This window comes from Zalophus californianus, chromosome 14 (genome assembly GCF_009762305.2).
Source record: "Zalophus californianus isolate mZalCal1 chromosome 14, mZalCal1.pri.v2, whole genome shotgun sequence".
In the NCBI taxonomy this organism is placed as follows: Eukaryota; Metazoa; Chordata; class Mammalia; order Carnivora; family Otariidae; genus Zalophus; species Zalophus californianus.
Window position 1 is genome coordinate 77,279,478 of NC_045608.1, and position 22,644 is coordinate 77,302,121.

The 22,644-nt window shown below is 46.0% G+C and overlaps 1 protein-coding gene across 12 annotated transcripts in view; it reads left to right on the forward strand.

The window, feature by feature from the left end:
• ZNF532 (zinc finger protein 532) overlaps positions 1-22,644 on the forward strand; it is a 104,738-nt gene that overhangs the window by 38,188 nt on the left and 43,906 nt on the right. For all 12 annotated transcript variants that reach the window (XM_027575543.1, XM_027575554.1, XM_027575544.2 and 9 more), the window contains one exon: positions 8,017-10,382. In XM_027575543.1, coding sequence (XP_027431344.1) covers positions 8,017-10,382 — 2,366 coding nt within the window. Of the gene's footprint in view, positions 1-8,016; positions 10,383-22,644 lie in introns of those variants that run through there.

Sequence of the window (22,644 nt, forward strand, 5' to 3'; positions counted from 1 at the left end):
CTTCTCGCCCGCCCCCATTATATATAGTAATGTTCTCTGGAGTTCCACGAATGCAAAGAAGTATGTATCCACCCCCAAAATGGTGATACAGAACAGTTCCTTCACCCCCAGATTGCTTCCTACAGCCTGGATTTTAGCAGTGGTATCAGGAGGGTGGATAGCAGAGGGGCCGGGAGGGAGCTGGAGGTCCATAGTCTGTCCCAGCGTTCGAGCGCTTGCCTGAAGGCGGCATGCCCGTGAGTCAGGGCACTGAGAGTAGGGTCTGAAGGCTGAGATTAGGGGGAGGTCTCTTTATGCCAGTAGGCAGAGATGACAGGCATGCCCAAGAGTATGGGAGAGCGGCAGCCAGCTCACAGTGGATTTGGGGGACCGACTTGCAATGGCTTGCCGTGTAGGAGTGGGAAATGTTGGAAGGCAGGAAGGTCTCGCCTGATGCCCACCATCTCTGAAACTGACTGCAGGAGAAGAAAGCATGAAGCAAGTAAGAGGGAAGGTTAGGAACAGCTTCTGACTATTGGCAGCCGGGAATCAGCAATATGGGAAGAGCGCATCGTGGAGCCAAGTGCAGCTGGGGCTCCCAGGGGCAGGGGACAAAGGACAGAGATCTGCGGTCTTCTCTAGAAGTTCTTTTGGCTGTTGGAGAGCCTCAGTGGGGAATAGCAAAGGAGCTCCTTATGGCTGAGCTTTGAGAGTCTGAATCTAAGGGTGACCTTCCTTAGGGGGGTGACACAGGAAGGAGACTGAAGATCGCAAGTTGAGCTTCTGGAAGGGCTGAAGTTTGCAGGGACCCTATCCTCTGCTGCTGTGGCGGGGCGCTCCCCTGGTTTCTCCTGCAGGGCTGGGGAGAGTGGATGGGCCAGGAGGGCAGGGAGGTGCTGGAGTGTATTGCCTTGAGGCCCGGAGGGCAGTGCAGAGAAGAACCACAAGGAAGGGCTGGTTGTGTCTCCCAAGGTTGTGGCCTTGGGATTAGGTGGTCCTGTGTTTATCTTTCCAAGTAGGGGTTTGAACTTTCCCATCAGTTATATTTCAAATGAGGAACACTAAATATTAACTAAAAAAGGAAACACTACCTTGGCCAAAGTATCTGCATATCAGGAATTGATAAAAGGATCCATAACGAGATGGATAGGAGGATTCAGTGAAACAAGTAAATCTATTATGGATAAATAGCAACTATATTTACTAATTTATGAATTAGCAAAATGTATATTCTGTTCTCTTCACCCTGTGTGTGAAATGTCTTTTTTTTTTTTTTTTTTTAAAGATTATTTTAGGGAGCGAGAAAGAGAGACTGAGCACTAGCAGGGGGAGGGGCCAAGAGAGAGAGGCTCCCTGCGTGGAACCTGATGAGGAGCTCAGTCCCATGACCCTGAGATTATGACCTGAGACAAAATCAACAGTCGGACACTCGGGGCGCCTGGGTGGCTCAGTTGGTTAAGCAACAGCCTTCGGCTCAGGTCATGATCCTGGAGTCCCGGGATCGAGTCCCGCATCGGGCTCCCTGCTCAGCGGGGAGTCTGCTTTTTCCTCTGACCCTCCCCCCTCTCGTGCTCTCTCTCTCTCTCATTCTCTCTCTCAAATAAATAAAATCTTAAAAAAAAAAAAAGTCAGACACTCGACCAGCTCTTGATCTCAGGGTCATGAGTTCAAGCCCAACGTTGGGGCTTCAGCTGGGTGTGGCGCCTACTTTAAAAAAAAAATTGTATTTGAAGGAAATATGAGTTAAATTCATTATCTATTGAATGATTCCTTCAAAAAGGGCTTCAGTGTCCAGATAGTGCTAGAAAATAGTGACTTAGTCCCCCCAAAGAATAAAAGACCTTGTATTATTACAGTTGTTTTATGGAAAGTTTGTGTAAGACTGTCAAGGTGGTCAATATGTACTATGGTTTTCTTTTCTTTTTTTTTTTTTCCACTGGTTGTCAAATGATCCTTTATTGAAACATTTTCCTTTGTAGTTAACTAGCCGGGCATTCCAGTGCACCACTGTTGATGTCATCTATGATGTCATGAGGGTGGCAGCCATCAACATTGCAGCCCACAGACTGGGCAGTCCCCAGGATCTCTTTAATGGTTCCAGAGAGTTCTCTCGCTAAAGATCGGTGTCGCATCTGTCAGGCAATATTGACAATCTCATCAAAAGTGATATTTCCACTGTGCTTAATGTTTTTCTGCTTCTTTCTGTCTCTTGGTGGTTCCTTGAGGGCTTTGATAATCAGGGCAGAGGCAGAAGGTACCACTTCAGTCTGGGCCTGTCTGTTCTGAATGGTCAGTTTCACCGTAATCCTTAGACCCTTCTAATCACCGGTTGCCTTGGCGATGTCATCACCAACCTTTTTTGGAGACAGACCCAGCAGGCCTATCTTTGGGGCCAGGGCAGACGCGGCACCGACTTCGCCACCGGTGCACCTCAGGTACACGACTTTGATCTCGTTGGGGTCGAACTTAGGCGGCATGGCGGAGGTGGCTGGTGTCGGATGAACCTGGATTCGGGACGACTGAAGAAAGTTGTACCTTTGCCTCCCTGAGCCGAAAGCCAAAAGTGTACTATGGTTTTCTTTAGGATTGTTACAATTTAGAGTTTATTGGTTTTCACGAAAGCAAATGTTAGTTTCTTCATTGAAATGGTGAATCTGTTGTGTTTTCACTGCTCAGATTGGCCTTTGCATGGTCATTTTGGAGGCAGAACCATGGCTGGGTCAGGCCTGGCTTTAGGCTAGGTCAGGCACGGGCAGGCGCGTCTCCGGGGATGATCTGAAGTTAGCGTTCACTGGGTGAGTGATGCCTGAGCCTATTACACCGCTGGTCTCCAGTTTAAAAATTGGGAAACAGTTCCACAAAGAGCAGTTTCTTTTTTGTTTTCTTTAAAGATTTTATTTATTTATTTGACAGAGAGAGACATAGCGAGAGCAGGAACACAAGCCAGGGGGAGAGTGGAAGAGGGAGAAGCAGGCTTCCCGTGGAGCAGGGAGCCGGATGCGGGGCTCGATCCCAGGACCCTAGGATCATGACCTGAGCCGAAGGCAGACGCTTAACGACTGAGCCACCCAGGCACCCCAAGAGCAGTTTCTTTTATCATAAAGTGTAAGAAGTACGATGGGGAGGGGGTGAATAGGTTTTTCTTAAGTTTTTCTTTTGACATGATAACTTTTGACTTTTGCCAACAAAGACGAAATAGCTTTCTATAATTTTAAGAGGCTTTGGTAAGAAAGGAAATGTTTTGTCCGTGTCATGGGAGAGAATAAAGTGATCGCCTGACAGACTCAAGTTCTTTCAATTTCCGTTTCTGTAAATAGGCCTAGCATTCACCCCCTCCCCCCGCCAAGTTTTTCAATGTCTTTGGGTGAAAGGACATTCTACATTAGGCACAAATGCTATTAGTGAATCATAGGTTATTTATATGGGGTTTAGTTTTAAGTTAAAAGACTGTTAGTGCCTTTGAAGGAACGTATGTTTTATGGAGTACAAATGAAATAAAAGACTTTATTAACAACAACTAAAGCTAATTCTGTCTGAAAATCAAGCTGTCCAGGGAAAGAGAAGCTCAAGAGAGCTCTCTGTCCATTATGTTTTAAAAGAGAAGACTGAAATTTATTTATTTATTTTTTTAAAAAAGATTTTATTTATTTATCTGACAGAGAGAGAGACAGCGAGAGAGGGAACGCAAGCAGGGGGAGTGGGAGAGGGAGAAGCAGGCTTCCCGCTGAGCAGGGAGCCCGATGCGGGGCTCGATCCCAGGACCCCGGAATCATGACCTGAGCCGAAGGCAGACGCCTAACGACTGAGCCACCCAGGCGCCCCTGAAATTTATTTTTGTAATGTTTTCAACAAAGTGGTACTTCGGGACTGGGGTGAAAAATGGAGAGAAAACTTTTAAACATAAACGTTTCTCTTTGTACCTGATATAACTGGGAAATGAAGTGGGAGTTAAAACATTTTGTTCCCCCAAGAGGAGAATTTGCTCCTGCCTTCCAGAATGCGGGAAGGGAGCGGGTCATAGGACAGTGGGGTTGTGAGCATGCCACCATTTCTGGAAACCAAGAAAGAAGTGTGAAGTTACAGAAAGCGCCATTCCTTATGTCTGTTCTACAGTCCCGCAGAGGCGGGTCCACCCGCCGGTGGTGTTAGGTTCCAGGCAGTGCTGTGTGCTCCTGCTGGGCTTTCATGCCTGTCTTGCGTCTGCGATGTTCGCATCTGGGTTCCTTCAGGTGAACCAGGAGGGCTGACTCCAGTTTTCGAAGCCCCTGCTAATTCGCCCTCACCCGAATGCTCTATAGAACGTCCCATTATTGCGACGTGGACCCTGAGGTCCACCCTCTTCCCGCAAGAGAAAGTACAAATCTTAGGTGACACGGAGGGGTGGGAGAGTGGGGTATGTGGCCACAGTATGACGGAGGGAGAGTTGCTCCTGCATGGGGAATGGTCTCTCAAGCCCTGGGGACGTTTGCAGGCTTGGAGGATCCTCTCTGGGGTTTTCCAAGCCTTCACTCTACTTTAGGTGGGCAGATAGGAAAAGACTCGGGCAGCGAGGTGGGTTGCCGGCCTGCTGGCCTGCCGGTGATCGGGTGATGGGACGCTGTGGCCGCAGTGCGTGAGTCCCTGCGTGTGGGTGAGTCAGACAGGTCCCTTGTGTCTCCAGGAGAGGAAGATGGCTGAGATTCCTTTATTAATCTTCCTTGTATTCCTAAGAGTACATGCCAGTTGCACTGCAGATCCGACCTGTCAGTTCCTCAACAGGCTTTGTTTTATGTGAGACCTTTTATCATTACTGGTGATTGTGTGTCCTGGGCCTACCACCCGTGAGTCGTTGCATGGCCTTTTATGTTCTTTTTGTCGCGGAACCGACTACCCTCTGGAATGAATGATGTGAAACTGGGTGATGTTCTTTGCTCACCCACATTATAAGGAAAGCGCACATGACATAAATCCATTGTCACCGTAAAGGATGGAGAGATTTAGACAGAGCCTATCTACTTCTGGGGACGTCTAGAGCCTGCGTCCAAGCTTTGGATAAGTGGTGGCTTAAAAAAACACTTCTCAGTGTTTCAACTCTTTTCAGACCCTTTCAACTCTGGTGGGAGTTGGGCAGTAGTTGGTGATTCTGCGTCTTGAGTTTCTCTAAAAACCACAATCTATAAACTTGGATCAACATGGTTGGTAGAGATTGACCACAGGGGCTGGATGCTTCACTAATGGTGATTTTATTTTTTTATTTATTTTTTTAAATTTTATTTATTTGAGAGAGAGAGGGAGAGAGAGAGCGCATGCGTGCGCGAGCAGGGGGGAGGGGCAGAGGGAGTGGGAGAACCTGACTCCCCGCTGAGCAGGTAGCCCAACGTGGGACTTGATCCCAGGACCCCGAGATCATGACCTGAGCCGAAGGCAGACGCTTAACCGACTGAGCCACCTAGGCTCCCAGTTAATGGTGATTTTATCGTGAGTTTATCATGAGTTTTCACTTAAAACTGCCATTTGCTGCTTAAAAATAAAAATAGTGACATTCGGGGATTATTCCTAAGTGGGTGGACTCTTACGTGGGTATTATCTGACAGGTGGATTTTTCATTCCCTGTATTCTGCAGTTTAAATGTTCGATTTCCTCCTAAAAAGAAAATCATAATCACAGACTTGCACTGTGTATGACTCAGTCATAGATACTTTCACAACGATATCAACTTAGAAGTGTTGATGTTTTCTCTGCGCTGTAGTTTGATGCTGGGGATACATTATCCCCTGTTGGGTCTGTCAGGCGTCCTTCTGAGAGAATGGTGGGCCCGGGGTATTTTCTCTTTAGGCTAAGCAAACCATCTAGGGAAAAGTAGATGTGACTTCTTTAATTCTTATTTAACCGAGACTTATGTGAATGGAAGGTGATTTGTTCTATAGCTGACCCAAGCGTGCTGATTTCTTCTTCAATGGTAGTTTTTCCCATCCAAATAATGAGAAGTGTTTGGATGTGTCCCACAGTCCGTGAGTAAGCTGAGGAGGGTGTGTTACCACCTGCAGATGGACTTGAGTTTTCACTGGTACGCATATTGTCACCTCAGTAGGAAGTCTACCTTGACCCCCATATATTTTTGTTAAGAATGCATGATCAGGGCACCCGGATGGCTTAGTTGGTTAAGCATCTGCCTTCGGCTCAGGTCATGATCCCAGGGTCCTGGGATGAGCCCCCAGCTCATGAGCCCGTGAGCTCCCAGCTCGGTGGGGAGTTTCCGTCTCCCACTCCCTCTGCCCCTTCTCCCTGCTTGTGCCTCTCTCTCTCAAATAAATAAATAAAATCTTAAAAAAAAAAAAAAAAAAGGAACGCACGATCTCTTGCAGTTTGTATAAAAAAGAAAAATCATTAAATACTTCAGTAAAATGTGGAAGACAATTTCTCAGTGATTTAAAGGAGATCAAAAGGAGGAACAGTAGTAAGTATTGAAGATGAAAGAGTCTTAGGAACACATATCTACAAATCACTTAGGCTGATTCTTGCATTGAAAATTGCCTAAAATCAGCTGTAAGCCTCTTCCCTTCCGGCATTGAATTTTGCTTCCTATTTTCCTGCTCTTCCTGGCTGCTTGCCTCCCTCCACTGCAGAAAGAGGGAATAGGCCCAAAGAGATTCCCTCACTTCCTGAGTGTCCCAGAGCTAGTGAGTGACGGAGCTGGACTTAGGCCCATCCTTCCGAGAAGTCCCGTGTGCTGGCCCCTGACTCACAAGTGTGTTATTCATGTGGCATTTAATGGTGCAAAGGTGAGTGGGACATTGCCATGTTCAGTCAGCCGACAGGCTAGTAGATACAAAGAGACAAGTATGCACATGTGCTGTGGTGCATACCAGAAGATCATAGAAACACAGGTGGAGTGCTCTGGGGTTCAGGCAGGAGGAAGATCTCTCCTGTGTGGAGTTTCATGTAATCTCCACAATCCCATGTCCTCTGCAGGTGGGGCGAAGGGTCCCCTTTAAAGACCCCAAGCATTTCAGGCGTTTGTAATCCTTCATCTTTAGCAATGGCCGTGACCATCCTTTTTCTTCAGATTCTCTGTCCTCCTACCGCCCAGGGTTTTGCCGCCATTAATGGGGAGCACTTCACATAATGTCACCCACCCCGATCTGGCCCTGGTGCAGAGGAGAAGGCCTGCCTTCTCCCAGGCTCTGCCATGCCCCTGGGTCCATGTTGGTAGACGCCAAGAGCAAGGTCAACGGCAGGGCTGCGCTCAGCTGCCACAGTCAGTTGGAGAACAACTGTGTCGGATGAATGGCAATTAGGAAACGGCTGTGTGTTACCTTCACCACTAAAAGCGCTGAACTAGGGAGGGAGAAGGAAGGGATGCTATCCTTTTTTTTTTTTTTTTTTTCCCTATCAGGAGAGTACTTTTTCCCCTAACATAATAGAGAAAATTAGGATTAAATAAAAACTGATGGAATAAGCTTCTTGGGAATTTTTTTTTTTCTTTTTTAAATCTCAGGCCGAACTTTATTAGCAGTAGATAGCCCGTGGTGGGCTGGGATGCTCATTTGTTGTGTGGGTGAATTGAAATCCATAATTGGTTTTTTGATTGTCATATATTCCTTTTAATTTGATAGGCCAAATGTGACAGGGACCATAGTCGTGCTCATTTTGCCAGTAGAATTGAGTGCTGTAGAGATTAAAATAGGTTTGGGAGTAGCTTTTTGTGAAAACCATGCAATGAATCCAGTGGTAAATGACAAATTTTTCTAGTTGTTACATCAAAACCTACTTTTTGTGCTGTACCTGTTCTGGTCAACTTCATTCTTGTTAGAGAGGTGCCGTGCTGGTAATACTGTGCAGCATTTTGGGGAAATGAGTTCGAAGCTGTAATTGTCAAGACTTTGTGCGTGTTCTCCGGATGCTTGTCACTCAGAGTTTCCTCGTCGTAGGAAGCGTAGTTCCCAACCTGCTCTTTCTTGCTGGTCATCACTATGTTCATGTAAGTCCTGGAGGGATATTTATCCCGTCATTACGCAGTGTTCGTTGCTGATGGCATTATTTCTGTTCCTTTAACAGAACATCTGATCAAATTCATGACCATGGGGGATATGAAGACCCCAGACTTTGATGACCTCCTGGCAGCATTTGACATCCCAGATATGGTCGATCCAAAAGCAGCTATTGAGTCTGCGCACGATGACCAGGAAAGCCACATCAAACAGAACGCCCACGGAGACGAGGACTCCCACACCCCGTCCTCCTCTGATGTGGGCGTCAGCGTTATTGTCAAGAATGTCCGGAACATCGATTCGTCCGAGGGCGCGGAGAAAGACGGCCACAATCCCACCGGCAACGGCTTACACAACGGGTTTCTCACCACGTCCTCTCTTGACAGTTACGGCAAAGACGGATCCAAGGCCTTGAAAGGAGAGGCACCTACCTCAGAGGTGACTTTGAAAGACTCCGCGTTCAGCCAGTTTAGCCCCATCTCAAGTGCGGAAGAGTTTGACGACGACGAGAAGATAGAAGTGGACGACCCCCCAGACAAAGAGGACGTGCGTTCCGGTTTTCGGTCAAACGTGTTGACAGGGTCGTCGTCTGCCCAGCAGGACTATGACAAGCCAAAGGCGCCCGGCGGGGACGGCTTGAGCAAAACCGGAATCTCTCCTGCAGGCAATTTAGACAAAAACAGAGTTGTTAAGAGAGAAGCGGAAACAAATTCCATAAATCTGAGTGTTTACGAACCTTTTAAAGCCAGAAAAGCAGAGGATAAGCTGAAGGAAAACTCTGAAAAGGTGCTTGAAAGCCGGGCGCACGACGGGAAGCCAAGCTCGGAGAAGAGCGACCCCGGCCTTGGCGGCGGCGTGCTGTCAAGGTCAAAGCCGTCGTCCAAGCTGTCCTCGTGTATAGCTGCAATAGCAGCCCTGAGTGCTAAAAAGGCCGCTTCTGACTCCTGCAAGGAACCGGTGACTGACTCCCGGGGGTCCTCTCCATTACCTAAAGAAGCGAATGACAGTCCCCGAGCCATGGAAAAGTCTCCCGAATCCCAGAGCCTCATCGACGGGACGAAGAAAGCGTCCCTGAAGCAGCCGGACAGCCCGCGGAGCATCTCCAGTGAGAACAGCAGCAAGGGGTCGCCGTCCTCCCCCGCAGGGTCGACCCCCGCAATCCCCAAAGTCCGCATCAAAACCATCAAGACGTCTTCTGGGGAAATAAAGAGAACAGTGACAAGGGTGTTGCCCGAGGTCGATCTCGACTCGGGGAAAAAGCCTTCTGAGCAGGCCGGGTCCGTGATGGCGTCTGTGACGTCTCTCCTGTCCTCTCCGGCTTCGGCGGCCGTCCTCTCCTCCCCGCCCAGAGCACCTCTGCAGTCGGCAGTGGTCACCAACGCGGTCGCCCCTGCAGAGCTGGCCCCCAAACAGGTCACGATAAAGCCCGTGGCCACTGCCTTCCTCCCGGTGTCCGCCGTGAAGACGGCGGGATCTCAAGTCATCAATTTGAAGCTGGCTAACAACACGACGGTCAAAGCCACGGTCATATCTGCTGCCTCGGTTCAGAGCGCCAGCAGCGCCATCATCAAAGCCGCCAACGCCATCCAGCAGCAAACCGTTGTGGTGCCGGCATCCAGCCTGGCCAACGCCAAACTCGTGCCAAAGACTGTGCACCTCGCCAACCTTAACCTTCTGCCTCAGGGCGCCCAGGCCACCTCGGAGCTCCGCCAAGTGCTAACCAAACCTCAGCAGCAAATAAAGCAGGCAATAATCAACGCAGCAGCCTCGCAACCTCCCAAAAAGGTGTCTCGAGTCCAGGTGGTGTCCTCCTTGCAGAGTTCCGTGGTGGAAGCTTTCAACAAGGTGCTGAGCAGCGTTAACCCAGTCCCGGTTTACATCCCCAACCTCAGTCCTCCTGCCAACGCAGGCATCACGTTACCGACCCGCGGGTACAAGTGCTTGGAGTGCGGGGACTCCTTTGCCCTCGAAAAGAGCCTGACCCAACACTATGACCGACGCAGCGTGCGCATCGAAGTAACGTGTAACCACTGTACAAAGAACCTCGTTTTTTACAACAAGTGCAGTCTCCTTTCCCACGCCCGCGGGCACAAGGAAAAGGGGGTTGTGATGCAGTGCTCCCACTTGATTTTAAAGCCAGTCCCAGCTGATCAAATGATTGTCTCTCCGTCAAGCAATACTTCTACTTTATCGTCTGCTCTTCCAAGCTCCGTGGGAGCCGGCACACACACTGTAACGAAAATTCAGTCTGGCATAACGGGGACAGTCATATCCGCTCCCTCAAGCACACCCATCATTCCAGCTATGCCGTTAGATGAAGACCCATCCAAGCTCTGCAGGCATAGTCTGAAATGTTTGGAGTGTAATGAAGTTTTCCAGGACGAGACGTCGCTGGCTACACACTTCCAGCAGGCTGCAGATACGAGTGGACAAGTAGAGTATCACTTACCTTTTGGTGTTTCGGGGACGAATTTGTAGACATGAGTGCTCTGTACAGTGCCCTTGATTTTAGGGGTGGGAGCTCAGGCAAATGGGTGTGTGTGTGTGTGTGTGTGTGTGTGTGTGTGTGTGTGTGTGTGTGTGTGTGTGTGTGTGTGTGTGTGTGTGTGTGACGTGCGAGAGACAGGATTGTTTTCATAGACTTGCACAATGTTGTAATAGGAGTCTAAAAACAATTTTTTTGGAAGGCGATTTTCTTTTTTTTGTAGACAGTAACTCTACTAGTTGAGTTATGGTGCCTTAGATTTAGGATAAATGAGTTTGTAATTGTTGGGTCAGTGGTATGTATGTGGGAAGTCTGAGATCTGGCTAATTAAGGGTATTGTGCCATTGTGTTAGGGGTTCAAGTCAGGTTACATCACCATTGTTCTTGAGTTATTAATGACATTTTTGGGATTTAAAAAAAATTCCTCATGTTACTTAGAATTACTGTTTTGTACAGTTAAACAGACTTAATTGGTACCCACTTAATATGGTGTGCCCGCTTACTTAGGATGTTGGTCCAGAAGTTTGTTCAGTAATAGTCCTCAGTACGATGAATTTAAGCTGCAGATGGAAAACCCTCTCCCTTAGAATAGAATATCTTTGCATTTCTTTGAAGCTTTTTTTTTTTTTTTTTTTGGTGGTGAAGTGTAGGTTGATGTTGGTGAAGTACATGTCACAGTGGGCATCAGTGAGTCCTTTTTATCTTCTGTCATTTGCTTTTCTCCATGAGACAGCATTTGGCCACTAGATCAACGTGTTTTACAGATACATGATCCTTATTTGGAGGTAACTAGACATGTTGAATGAACCAGATTCAAGTTGGAGAGACCATATGATTTATTGTCCAAAGCAGAGAACTTGTGAAATTGGAAAGGGGGAGGGGTGCTAGTTTGAGCTAATACATGCTGGCTCGAACTTCTGTTTGTGAAGACCCAGCCGTGAGCTGATCTTTCCTTTATTTGCCTCTTTTATTGCCTCTTGCTGACCAGGGGGTTGATGCTGCGTTCCAGATGTCAGGTAGAGTTGCCATGATCAGTTCCTCAAGGGCAACTACCGAGTCAAGTTCTTCTTGGGATTTTGAGTTTGGGGACTAAAAGATCAAGAATACGGCAATCATGTTTTTCTTTGGATTTTCAGTTTAGTGGAGATGGAAATGATAGAGTCTTGAGAGCATTCTTGTGGCATTGGATGCTAAATGTTTTGTTGGCTCGGATGGTGAAACACTCAGAGTGGAGTGGCTAACTAGTTCAGGAAGGTGGTGATTGACATGCTGTTCTCGGGTATCCTGGTGATAGGGCCTGGGTTCTTTCTAGGTGCCTCTTACCTTGTCACGGCTTCGTTAGAAAGGTAATATTTCTCCCCATCTTGAAAGGATGCCGTTAAAAAAACAAACAAAACCCCTTTCTTTCATTGTGTGTGTTCCGTTGCCTTGTTTTCTCCGTCTGCTGGTAACCTGCTCGGGGTGGCAGATCCGGCCCTGGCTTCGGAGGGCTCTCACCACCTCTCCTGTGTCGTGTGCGCTGCTCAGTGTCTGGCATTCTGAGCTGCCCTCCTATAGTCTGTTCTCTTTGGAATCTCTTCTTCTCTAGGAAGGAGAAAGGACGTGGGCAAGGAGGTAGGACTTTCCCTTCCTCCACGGATTCTCCCAGCTTTTTTTCTCTGTGGACTGCTCGGGCTCAACCGCCAAACGAGGGTCAAACTAGGGTCAAACTAGGATGGAGGTTTCCCTCAAGGAAGGAGGTTAACATCTCTTCTCGTGCACGTGGTTGCTCTGCCTTGACTTCTGCATTTGGCCTGGACAAGTGTATAGTGCAGCTCACCCATTTCACCTGGGATACTTAGGAATGAGTCATGGCAGAGTAACGTTAACTCTGGGGCCAAATGTACACTGAGCCAGACGTGTAAGTGCCGTATTTATACTTATAAGCCTCAGCTGCCTGCATATCCAGGCACGACCGGCTGGCGACACAAATGTGCCCCCTGGTATACTCTGCCTGTGCCCCACTTCCCCTTGTCTTGTTGGAGGCCTTGCCCAGAACGCCCCCCTACCACCTCCCGTAATTTCCCATTTTTCCCAGACTAGGCCAGAGGAGGGTTCTCCTGCAGACCTAGACAGGCAGCCTGGTCTCTCGCTCAGCAGCCCAGTCTGTGGGGCTCTCAGTGGCGGGGGGAGGAGGGGGCTGCCACGTTTTCAGCGCTCAATTAAGCCAGCCTGGAGTCCCTTCCCCAGTCCGGGACGTTGGTAAGATCCATATGACTATTGCTGTACCAGCTTTGGATGTAGTGGAAGCTAGGGGTGTCCTCACCTATTGCAGTCACCTGATGTGGCGTCAGGTAACGGTGGTACCTGGAGGTGGAGGCTGAAGCCAGGAAGAACAGAAGAGAGAAGAGGGAAAATTCTTCCTTTCATCTTCTCCAGTTTGCCATTCACATGACTGTCAGACAACTTAAAATTTATGAATTTAAATCCAATTGGGAAAAAAATCTACCTGCATGAACTGTTACCTCCCTGAGAATGACACCTGAAACACTTATGTCTTCTAATAAAATGTAGAAGTTGAGTTGGGGCACCTCAAGTACCAGTCTTTCCCGAACCCTGTCTTTCCTTTCTTGTCTACTACAGTCGTTATTAAAACATTTACGTTCCATTTCTCTGTAGACCTCCACATTCTTGGTAAGTCTTCGGTGGACTGAGAGATTGGACTGCCTCACCTTTGTAAGAACCCCCTGTAGCCTCCTCCTCTGACTGTTCCTTCTGGAGCAGGAATCCAGCGCAAGGTTTAGCCCTGTGGCTGCTGCCTGCAAGTTGCCCTTTTTCTCTTCCGGCTTAACTGAGCTCTTCCCCCTGGGCAGGGTTCCCTAGGTCTGCGGAGTAGTCTTAGTTAGGGAACCGTCCACAGCGGATGCTGGCACTGACCCTGCTGCCACTGTTGGTTCTGAAAGTTAAGGGTGTGACCACAGGGCCCTAGCAGGACTGATGGCCCTGCTGCCCCTCCTTCCTTACCTGCCAGCCTTTGACTCCACCAGGCCTAGAGGGACGGGTAGGCTTTCACAGGCAGCGGGGCTATTCTTCCTGCCTGCCCTCCCCCCCCCCACTTCCTTCCTGCTGCGCACCTCTACTTATAATTACCGTACTCATTTAAAAATTTTGCCTGGTAATGCTGCAGTGTTCTGTGCGATGTTCTGGGTCTTCCTTCTTGAATCACTGACTTTTTAAAATCGAACTTTTTATTTTGAGATAATTTTTTTTTTTAAGATTTTATTTATTTATTTGAGAGAGACACAGCGAGAGAGGGAACACAAGTAGGGGGAGTGGGAGAGGGAGAAGCAGGCTCCTCGCTGAGCAGGGAGCCCGATGTGGGGCTCGATCCCAGGACCCTGGGATCATGACCTGAGCCGAAGGCAGATGCTTAACGACTGAGCTACCCAGGCGCCCCTTGAGATAATTTTAGATTCATGTAAGAAATAATACTGAGATTCTATGTACCCTTTATTTAGTTCCCCCCAGTAGTACACTTTGCAAAACCGTAGAACAATATCATAACCAGGATATTGACATCGGTGCCGTGAGTCTACAGCGTATTTCCATAACCAGAGGAATCTCTCATGATGCCTTTTTAGAGCCACTCCCACCTGCTTCTTAACCCCCAGCAACCACTAATCTGTTCTCCATTTTTATTCTGTTGTTGTTTCTGGAGTGCTTTGTAAATGGGGCCATACCATCTGTAAACCTTTGGGGATTGGCTTTTGTACTCCGCATAATTCCCTGGAGATTCATCCAGGTTGTGGCACGTACCGGGAGTCTTTTTTTAAATCACTGAGTAGTATTCCGGGTGAGGTTGTCCCACAGGGTATTCACCTTTCAGGCTTTGAAGGACGGTCTGCATTGTTTGCAGTCTGGGGTCATTATGAGTAAAGTGGCTGTAAACATTTGTGTACAGGTTTTTGGGTGCACATGAGTTTGAGTTTGCTGGGATAAATGCCTGCATGTACTGTTGCTGGGTTGTACGGTAGTTGCACATTTATATTTTTAAGAAACTCTTTTCCAGAGTTTCCAGAGTGGCTGAACCGTTTTATTTTCCATGGGCAGTGTATGGGTGATCCAGTTTCTCTGTATCCTCGCCAGTACTTGGTGGTGGTATTTTCCACTTCATCCATTTTGGTAGGTGTGTGATAGCTGTTGTGGTTTTAATTTGCAGTTCTCCAGTAGCTAATGATGTAGAACATCCTTCTTCACGTGTTTATTTGTCCTCTGTACATCCTTTCTGGTGAAATGTCTCTTCAAGTCTTTTGCCCGTTTTCTGTTTAGATCATGTTTGTGTTTTTTAGCTGTTGAGTTGTAGGAGTTCTTGTTGTATACTTGATACTAGTCCTTTGTTGGGTATGTGGTTGCAAGTCTTTTCTCCCAGTTGTGGCTTGTCTTTCCATTTTTTAAAAAGTTTTTTTTCAAGTGCAGTTGAGCCTTTGCGTCTTGTAAACATGTCTCTGGCAGAGCAAATGCTTTCAATTCTAATGAAGTCCAGTCTATCTGTTTTCCCTTTTACAGTTCACGTTTTTGGTGTCAAGCCTGTTTTTCACTCAATATCCTGAAAGTTTTTTTCCTGTGTTTTTTCCTAAAAGTTTTATACTTTTAGTTTTCATATTTAAGCCCATGATCCATTCGGGTTCGTTTTTATATAAGGTATGAGACTTACGCTGAGTTTTGTTGTGGTGGTGGTGGTTTGTTTTCCCCATACGTGTCTTTTTCCTCTAGTACCATTTGTCCAGAAGGCTGTCTTTCCTCTGTTGAATTGCCTTGGCACCTTTGTTGAGTATCAGTTGCTGTGTGTGTGTGTGTGTGTGTGTGTGTGTGTGTGTGTGTGTGTGTGTACACACACACAAACTTTTTTAAATTTTTTAAAGATTTTATTTATTTGACAGAGACACAGTGAGAGAGGGAACACAAGCAGGGGGAGTGGGAGAGGGAGAAGCAGGCTTCCCAGGACCCTGGGCTTATGACCTGAGCTGAAGGCAGATGCTTAACGACTGAGCCACCCAGGTGCCCCACATTTTTTTTTAAAGTAAGCTCTATGCCCAGTGTGGGGCTCAAACTCACAAACCCAAGATTAAGAGTTGTATGTTCTACCTACTAAGTCAACCAGGTGCCCCTCAGTTGGGTGTAGTTGTGTGTGGCTGTTTCTGGGTTCTGGGTTCTGTTCCATTGACTTACATGTCTGTCTCTCCACCAGTACCACAGTCTTGATTATAGCGACCATAAAGTGTCTTGAAATCCAGTACACTGATGTGCCCAACTTTGTCCTTTTTTTCAAAATAGTTATTTTTCTTTAATTGAAGTGTAGCTGACACTCAAGCTTGTTTTTAGCAATCCTAGTTCTTTTACATTTCCATATAAATTTTAGAACAGTCTTGTCTATATCTACAAAATCTTCTGGGATTTTGATAGGAATTAAGTTAAACCTGTATATCAGTTTGGGGAGAATCGATATCTTTACTATGTTGAATCTTTCAGTTTGTGAACATTTATTTATTTTAAAGATTTTTAAAATTTATTTGAGAGAGAGAAAACATATGTGAGCTGGGGGAGGAATGGAGAGAGAGGGACAAGCAGACTCTGTGCTCAGAGTGGGGCTCAATCCCACAACCCTGAGATGACCTGAGCCAAAATCAAGAGTCGGATGCTCAACTGACTGAGCCACCGAGGCTCCCCTCTCCATTTATTTAGATCTTTGATTTCTTTTATCGTTTTGTGGTTTTCATCATACAAGTCCTCCAAATGTCTTGTTTTGCTCTTTTTTCCTTCCTAACAATTGTAAATGGTATATTTTTCAGTGCTCACATGTTCATTACTGACATAGTGAAATACAGTTAATTTTTCTATATTTACCATTGAACTCATTTATTGGATTCAGTGTTTTGGGGGAATAAATTACATTGAGTTTTCAGATATTGAACGAGCCCTGCATCCCTGGAATGAATCCCACTTAGTTAGGCTGTATGGTTCTTTTTATATATTGTGAAGTTTATCTGCTAATATTTTACATTAGAGTTTTACATTTATATTCAATTTTTTTTGGTACTGTCTTTGGTTGGTTTTGGGCAGGTTAATATTTGCTTTATATAATGCGCCAAGAAGTGTTCTCTTCCGTTTTCTGGAAGAGACTGTACAATTAGTGTTCATTTTTCTTTAAATATTTGGTAGAGTTCTTCAGTGAAAGCATCTGGGCCTGGAGATTTCTTTGGGGATTTTTCTTAAAATACCTTCTGGGCTGGTAGAAGGACTCTGTCACGTGGTGTGATAGGTCCCTGCTGGCTTTCTCTGACACCATCCGGGCAGGGCTGTTGGGACAACTTAGTATAGCTGCAAGAGGCTGGAAGTCTGGGCCGCACCTGGACTTGGCGTGGTGGGTGTGGGGCCACGGTGTTTCCTGTGGTGGTTGGCTGGAGTAGAGCAGTCATTGTCTAAAAAGTTTTCTCTCTTGTTAGCCTGACCCTCTCCTGGTCGTTTGGCTAGTGATAGATAGCAGGCTTTTCTTGGGGATTTTTTTTTTTTTTTTTTTTTTTGGTCTCTACCTTTTGGTGTTTCTGGGTTGCCAGTTTCTTCAGCTCCAGATGTGGGAGTTATATGAGGCAAAAAGAAACCGAGAGAACTCATCACTGTGTCATTCCTAGGATCCTGAGCTCTCTAGCCAACCTGCCTTCTCTCTGCTTCTCAGAGTCTTTTAGTGTCTGTTTTATATATAATGCCCAGGAGTTTTCAGTTTTATTTAGTGGAGGGAATAGGGAAAGGTACATCTATTCCCTTTTCCCGGAAGTTTCAGTCTGTTTAAACATCCTTTGTAGCTGCTGTGTCTTCAAGGAGAGATTCTGTAATTCCATCACTAGGTTCAGCCTGAGCCTTCCAGCCTATGATTCTCAGTTGTTTTTTGGAACTAGGTGTCCTGGGAGCACAGCATCCTACTTGACACTCCAGGATTGGTCTCTTCCCTCCAGCTCAGACATTTCCACAGATCCTTGCCCTTAGCCCACCTGTGAAAGCAGTTAGGGATGAGGTGGTAAATCTTTTCTTTTCCCTTTGTCGTCTGTGGAGCCCAGCCTCCAAAGACCCCACAGTCTTTCTCTCTGGAACCGTCTTTTCTCGGTTGAGCACAGTCACCATTACCCTTTCATGTCTCATTTCCTCCGCATTTAGATGTTGACTCCCGTTGCTGTTGGAATGGGGCCTTCCGGGATTTTCCCAAGAGTGCTTGTTGGAACCTAGCAAAGGGTCTCTTTTTCTCTTTACCCCAACTGTGGCCGCCCGTGCTGGATCTCCTCCCACCGTCTCCCCACATGCGCATGTTCAGCCTTTTCAGAACTTACGAGAACATAATGGGATGAAGGAAGTTTTGGTGGCATTTGCCAGTTACTCCTCCTCTTCCAAATGTTCTGTGGACCATCTATACAAACGTAATGATTGCCAGAGGGAATTGGAGTGCCACTTTATTCACAACTGGCCCCTTGCTCAACACACCGGCTGGTGCAGGCCTCTGCTAGGAGCTGGGTTGGAATGTATGGTTTATTAGCTCAGGGCCAAGCCAGAGTCCAAATCCTGGAATTCTGTCACACTCTGACATGTGATAGGGACAGGACCCCAGGCACGCCTAGCCCGGGGTTGGACTGCCCTGCCCATGTCTGCGGATCTCCCAGAGCAGCAAGCAGCTGAAGGAGAGGGTGGGATGGCAGGGAATCTTGGGTGGGTCATTTCCCTGCCCAGCCGCGAGGAACCAAGCAGTCCGTGAAAATGGAGCCACACAACCACTTGACTTTGTAACACCAGTAAATCTGCCCTGCTTGGAGGTTTTTATTCCAACCTATCTGCTTATAATAATCCCTGCTTTGGGGCACATGCAGAAAAGGAGTGGGTGGAGGGGTGGAGAAGCTTCCCTGTTCTCCATGAAGTATTTAAGAGCTGACAACTGTACTGTTAATAATTGATATTAAAATGTATCAGGATGTCATTGCTTCACCTCTCAGTAAACCCGTGACTAAATTTAGCCAGGTACAGACAAGAAGTGCATACTGTAACCTCTTAACTGGTCGAATGTTTTCTTCCTGTGGAACCGACATCAGCCATAAGTCAGAGAATGTTACAGGTCTTCTGGTCAACCCCTTTGTTTCACGGTTGGAGAAACGAATGCCCAGTGAGTGGCACAATGGGGACTCGAAGCAAGGTTTCTTTATAGCCGGTTCATTATTCTTTCCGCTTTGTCACGCCAACAACCTAGGATAGAAAAGCATTTGACGATGGCAGGCGCCGTAAGAATTATAAGAGAATGGACTCTTGGGTTCTAGCCAGGTCTGCTCCAAGAGTGCAGCTAGACGTGACTTTTCTGCAGTGGTCCTCATTTTCAGGGGTTGCTGATTCTGTTTAGTTTCTGAGCATCATTAACACAACACACCACGTGTATTAAATTATCTTGAGCAGCCCCAGTCAGCCCTCATTTCTAGACACACTCTGCCCAGGCAGCTGCTTCGGGAAACCCTGGAGCCCACCTCCATGCCCTCACCCCCCCCCCCAAATATTACTGGCCGTAGACTCACAACTCTTTCTTGGTCCTGCTCTTCTAAGTGGTTAATTTAACTTCTGGTCGGACTAGTCTTGTCCCAGTTTGCACTTTAGCCTTATCGACCTTTTCTCCCATGATTATCATCTGAGTAGATTATATGTGCTGACCATACCGCTTTCTGCAAATTTGCTCTTTCAACTGTCAACTCTTATTAGAAATTTTTAGTGGAGCAGAATGATTTGAGGACAAAACCACCACAACCCACCAGTTTGGAAACAAAAGGAGAAAGAGTCATTTCTGTCATAAATCTTGCTTTGTGTTATTTCCAGTCTGAGTGAGACCTGAAATGAAATGCTCTGTCCGTGTTTTCATCATGAAATGGGATGAAAGTGAGAGCCAGAAAGCAGACTGGTGTGCTTTATTATTACTGATACTATTTTGGGGGTAATTTTGCTGTAGCCAGAAAACTACAAAACTGCTGTCAATGGGCCAGAAACCGTTTATGTAGCATAGGAGGGGCTATTAACACGCGGTGTTTTGACCTTCAGACCCACTGTTTCAGGCTTCTGCCCGCTTTGGTGTGTTTGAAATGTAAGCACAAACATGGTATATTTACTCCCGTTTCTCTAGCTTTTCTCACCCTTCCCAGGCAGTTTTTCTCCTTAAAACATGAATTGAAACACATAGAATTACTTTCCTCGTTACCCAGATAATTCCTGTGGCATGCAAGGAGGATGCCAAGCCCTAGCATCCCTGAGTCCTCAATAGGGCTGTGCTGTGCCCCCTTCCCCTTCCTCCCAGCCTGCGCCTGCGTGCCAGCCGCAGAAAAGGCAAAGGAAAGGCACAGTGTGAGTACTTATCACGTATGGAATGTGATTTTCTTCTCAGCTTTATCTTCCTGTAGCTTTCTCGTGTTACTTGACTATGGAAAGGTAGTATCTTACTTTAAAAAGTAGCAGTTCTCGGAGCAAATGATTATGCCCCAGTGTAGGAATTAGCCATTTATTAACAAAGTACTGAAAATACTTGAATATAAGTAAAATGCCAGAAGACACATGAAACCACTTAGTGCATTTTATTATGGGTTAACCCTTGAACAACGTGGGGGTTAGGGGCAGCGCTCCTCACGTAGTCGAAAATCCATGTATAACTTTTGACTCCCCCAAAACTTACCTACTAATAGCCTACTGGGTTTTTTAAAGTTTTTATTTAAATTCTAGTTAGTCAACATAGTAGTGTAATATTGGTTTCAAGAGTAAAATTTAGTGATTCATCACTTACATACAGTATCCAGTGCTCATCACAACAAGTGTACTCCTTAATCCCCATCCCCTGTGCCCACCTCGCCAACTACTAACCTGCTGTTGACTGGAAGCCTCACTGATAACATATACAATTGTTAGATACACATATTTTGTATGTTACTTGTATTATATACCATATCCTTAAAATAAGGTAAGCTAGAGGAAAGAAAATGTTAAGGAAATCACAAGGAAGAGAAATTACATTGCAGTACTGTACTGTAAAAAATCCCCATGTAAGAGGACCCACGCAGTTCAAACCATGTTGTTCAAGGGCCGACTGTATACTTTTCTCTATTCAAACAGTCAAGTACTGTCGCATTAAACTGTGTTGTCCATCTTGTAAATAGCCTCAACTTGTAGAGAAATGTAGAGTTTTCAGATATATTTTAGTTCCTTTGATTTTAAAAAAAGGGAAGGAAAGTCAGATTCTTGTAAACTGCAAAGAAATTCTGGCCTGCCCCCCACGCTACTATATCCCCCAGATCCAGAGAACGGCTGTCATTGCCGTGAATTCAAAGGATCCCAGAGAAGCTAATGGGATAGTCTCATTAGTGCTATGAAGATGCTGTACCATTGTCTAGGGATGGAGGGGTAGCGCCGTGTTATCGAAAACAGGTAGAGTGAAACCAACAGAAAGTCCAGGGAGTACGGCTAGGCACTCCTCATGTGAGCATAAAACGGTTGATAACACAAGCATCAAGGAGGAGAATGTCCACAAGGAAAATTACCATGCTTTTTCTCAGAATGGAATGGAGGCAAGGAGCGGAAGCAGGTACCCAGAGAGAAATGTGGGAGCAAATACAGTGTCTGTGCATGATTATAGAGATAAGACCTTTATCCAGTGTGATTCCCCAGTGACTGAATTCTCCCATTTCAGTAATTGCAAACTGTGGACGCATTTTGATTTGGGGCGGTAGTGCCTCCGGGCCCCCACTTTCTCCTTGAACTTCTGTGTCTAAAGTGGGTGAGGAGCCTCAGCCAAGGGGTGATGGGTGAGTGCAAATACATGGAGCTAGTCAATGGACGGGGTGGGAGGCAGGGGTGGGATGGCCTCCAGCAGCCCTCACAGAGCCCCACGGGCTGGACTGCCCTGCCACACGGTGTGTCATGAAGGGACCACGTCCCCTCTCCAGGAAACGGGTATGAGCAAGGTTGGTATTTGTTGTTGGTATCTGTTACTCTAACAGTTTTCATAGTCTTTGCAGTTAGAGAATCCTGTCCTAAGGAACACTCAGTAGTTCATAAAATCTCTTCTTGAATCATTTCCATACTTAGTTAAGCCGCTGGCAACAAAACCTCTTCACCAGTATTTCCATGACTGTTTATATATGTATTATAAATAAATAAATGTCCAACAAGGAAGATTAAATGATTCATTGTGAATTTTATATGTATCATGAAGGATATTTGTTGATAGATCTTGACAAGAGATAATGTGAAAGTTATTTTCAGCTTTTCTTTTTTAAGAATTTCCTTTATTTGTGTTGCTCTTTTTCCCTATTATAAACTAGTGTAGTCATGTTGCTTTAGATAAAAGAGAAGCTGTAGAGATGGTGTCCACTCGGATCCTAACATAATGGTCAGGCAGTTCTAATAGATTAAGTAGTGAGCTCTCAGGTCCAAAAATATACACAGCTTCCCAATGATCTCACTTACCTATGTCCTAGATCATTATGAGAATCAAATGGGATGTTGTATTAGCATGTATTTAAAGTACCTCATCACTTGGCCTGTAGTGGAATGGGGTCTGTGTCTAAGGTGCATGTGGAAACGCAGATGTATGATTCACTGCCTGGGATTAATGACCATGTGGCGAGAGCAAATAGAAGACCTGAGTTCAAAGGAACCAGTGATTACCTGTGATAGTGTAGACATCAACAGGATCTTCTAATGCATGAAGGTGCAGATGGCTTTTCCTTGTTGTGGCTTGTTTTAACCTTGGCTGTATGTGTTGTTAGAAAAGGAATGCTTTTTTTTTTTAAATGATGCTGGCCTCATCAAAGCTGCCTATAATGTTCTTATTTTGTGATTATAATAAACATTTTGTGGGATAACATTTGTATTTAGTTCTTTCAGGAGGAAAACTGGACAGATTTTTCAGGCGAATTTCTGGTTTTCGATAGTTTCAGTTGCTCAAAAGTTTGAAACCTTAATTTTGGGGGCTTGATTCAAAGGTTAAAAGAAAACTTTAAAAAATTTTATAACTCTGTCATGAGTATAAAACGTCATTTTAAATCTTAGCTAGAGTCTGTAATTTGAGGATTTCCTTAACTGACTTTAGTACAAATTAGACATTTTAGAAGGTAGTAGATACTGGTTACATTACTGTCTAACTAGAATTTGAATATATTTTATCTTGTG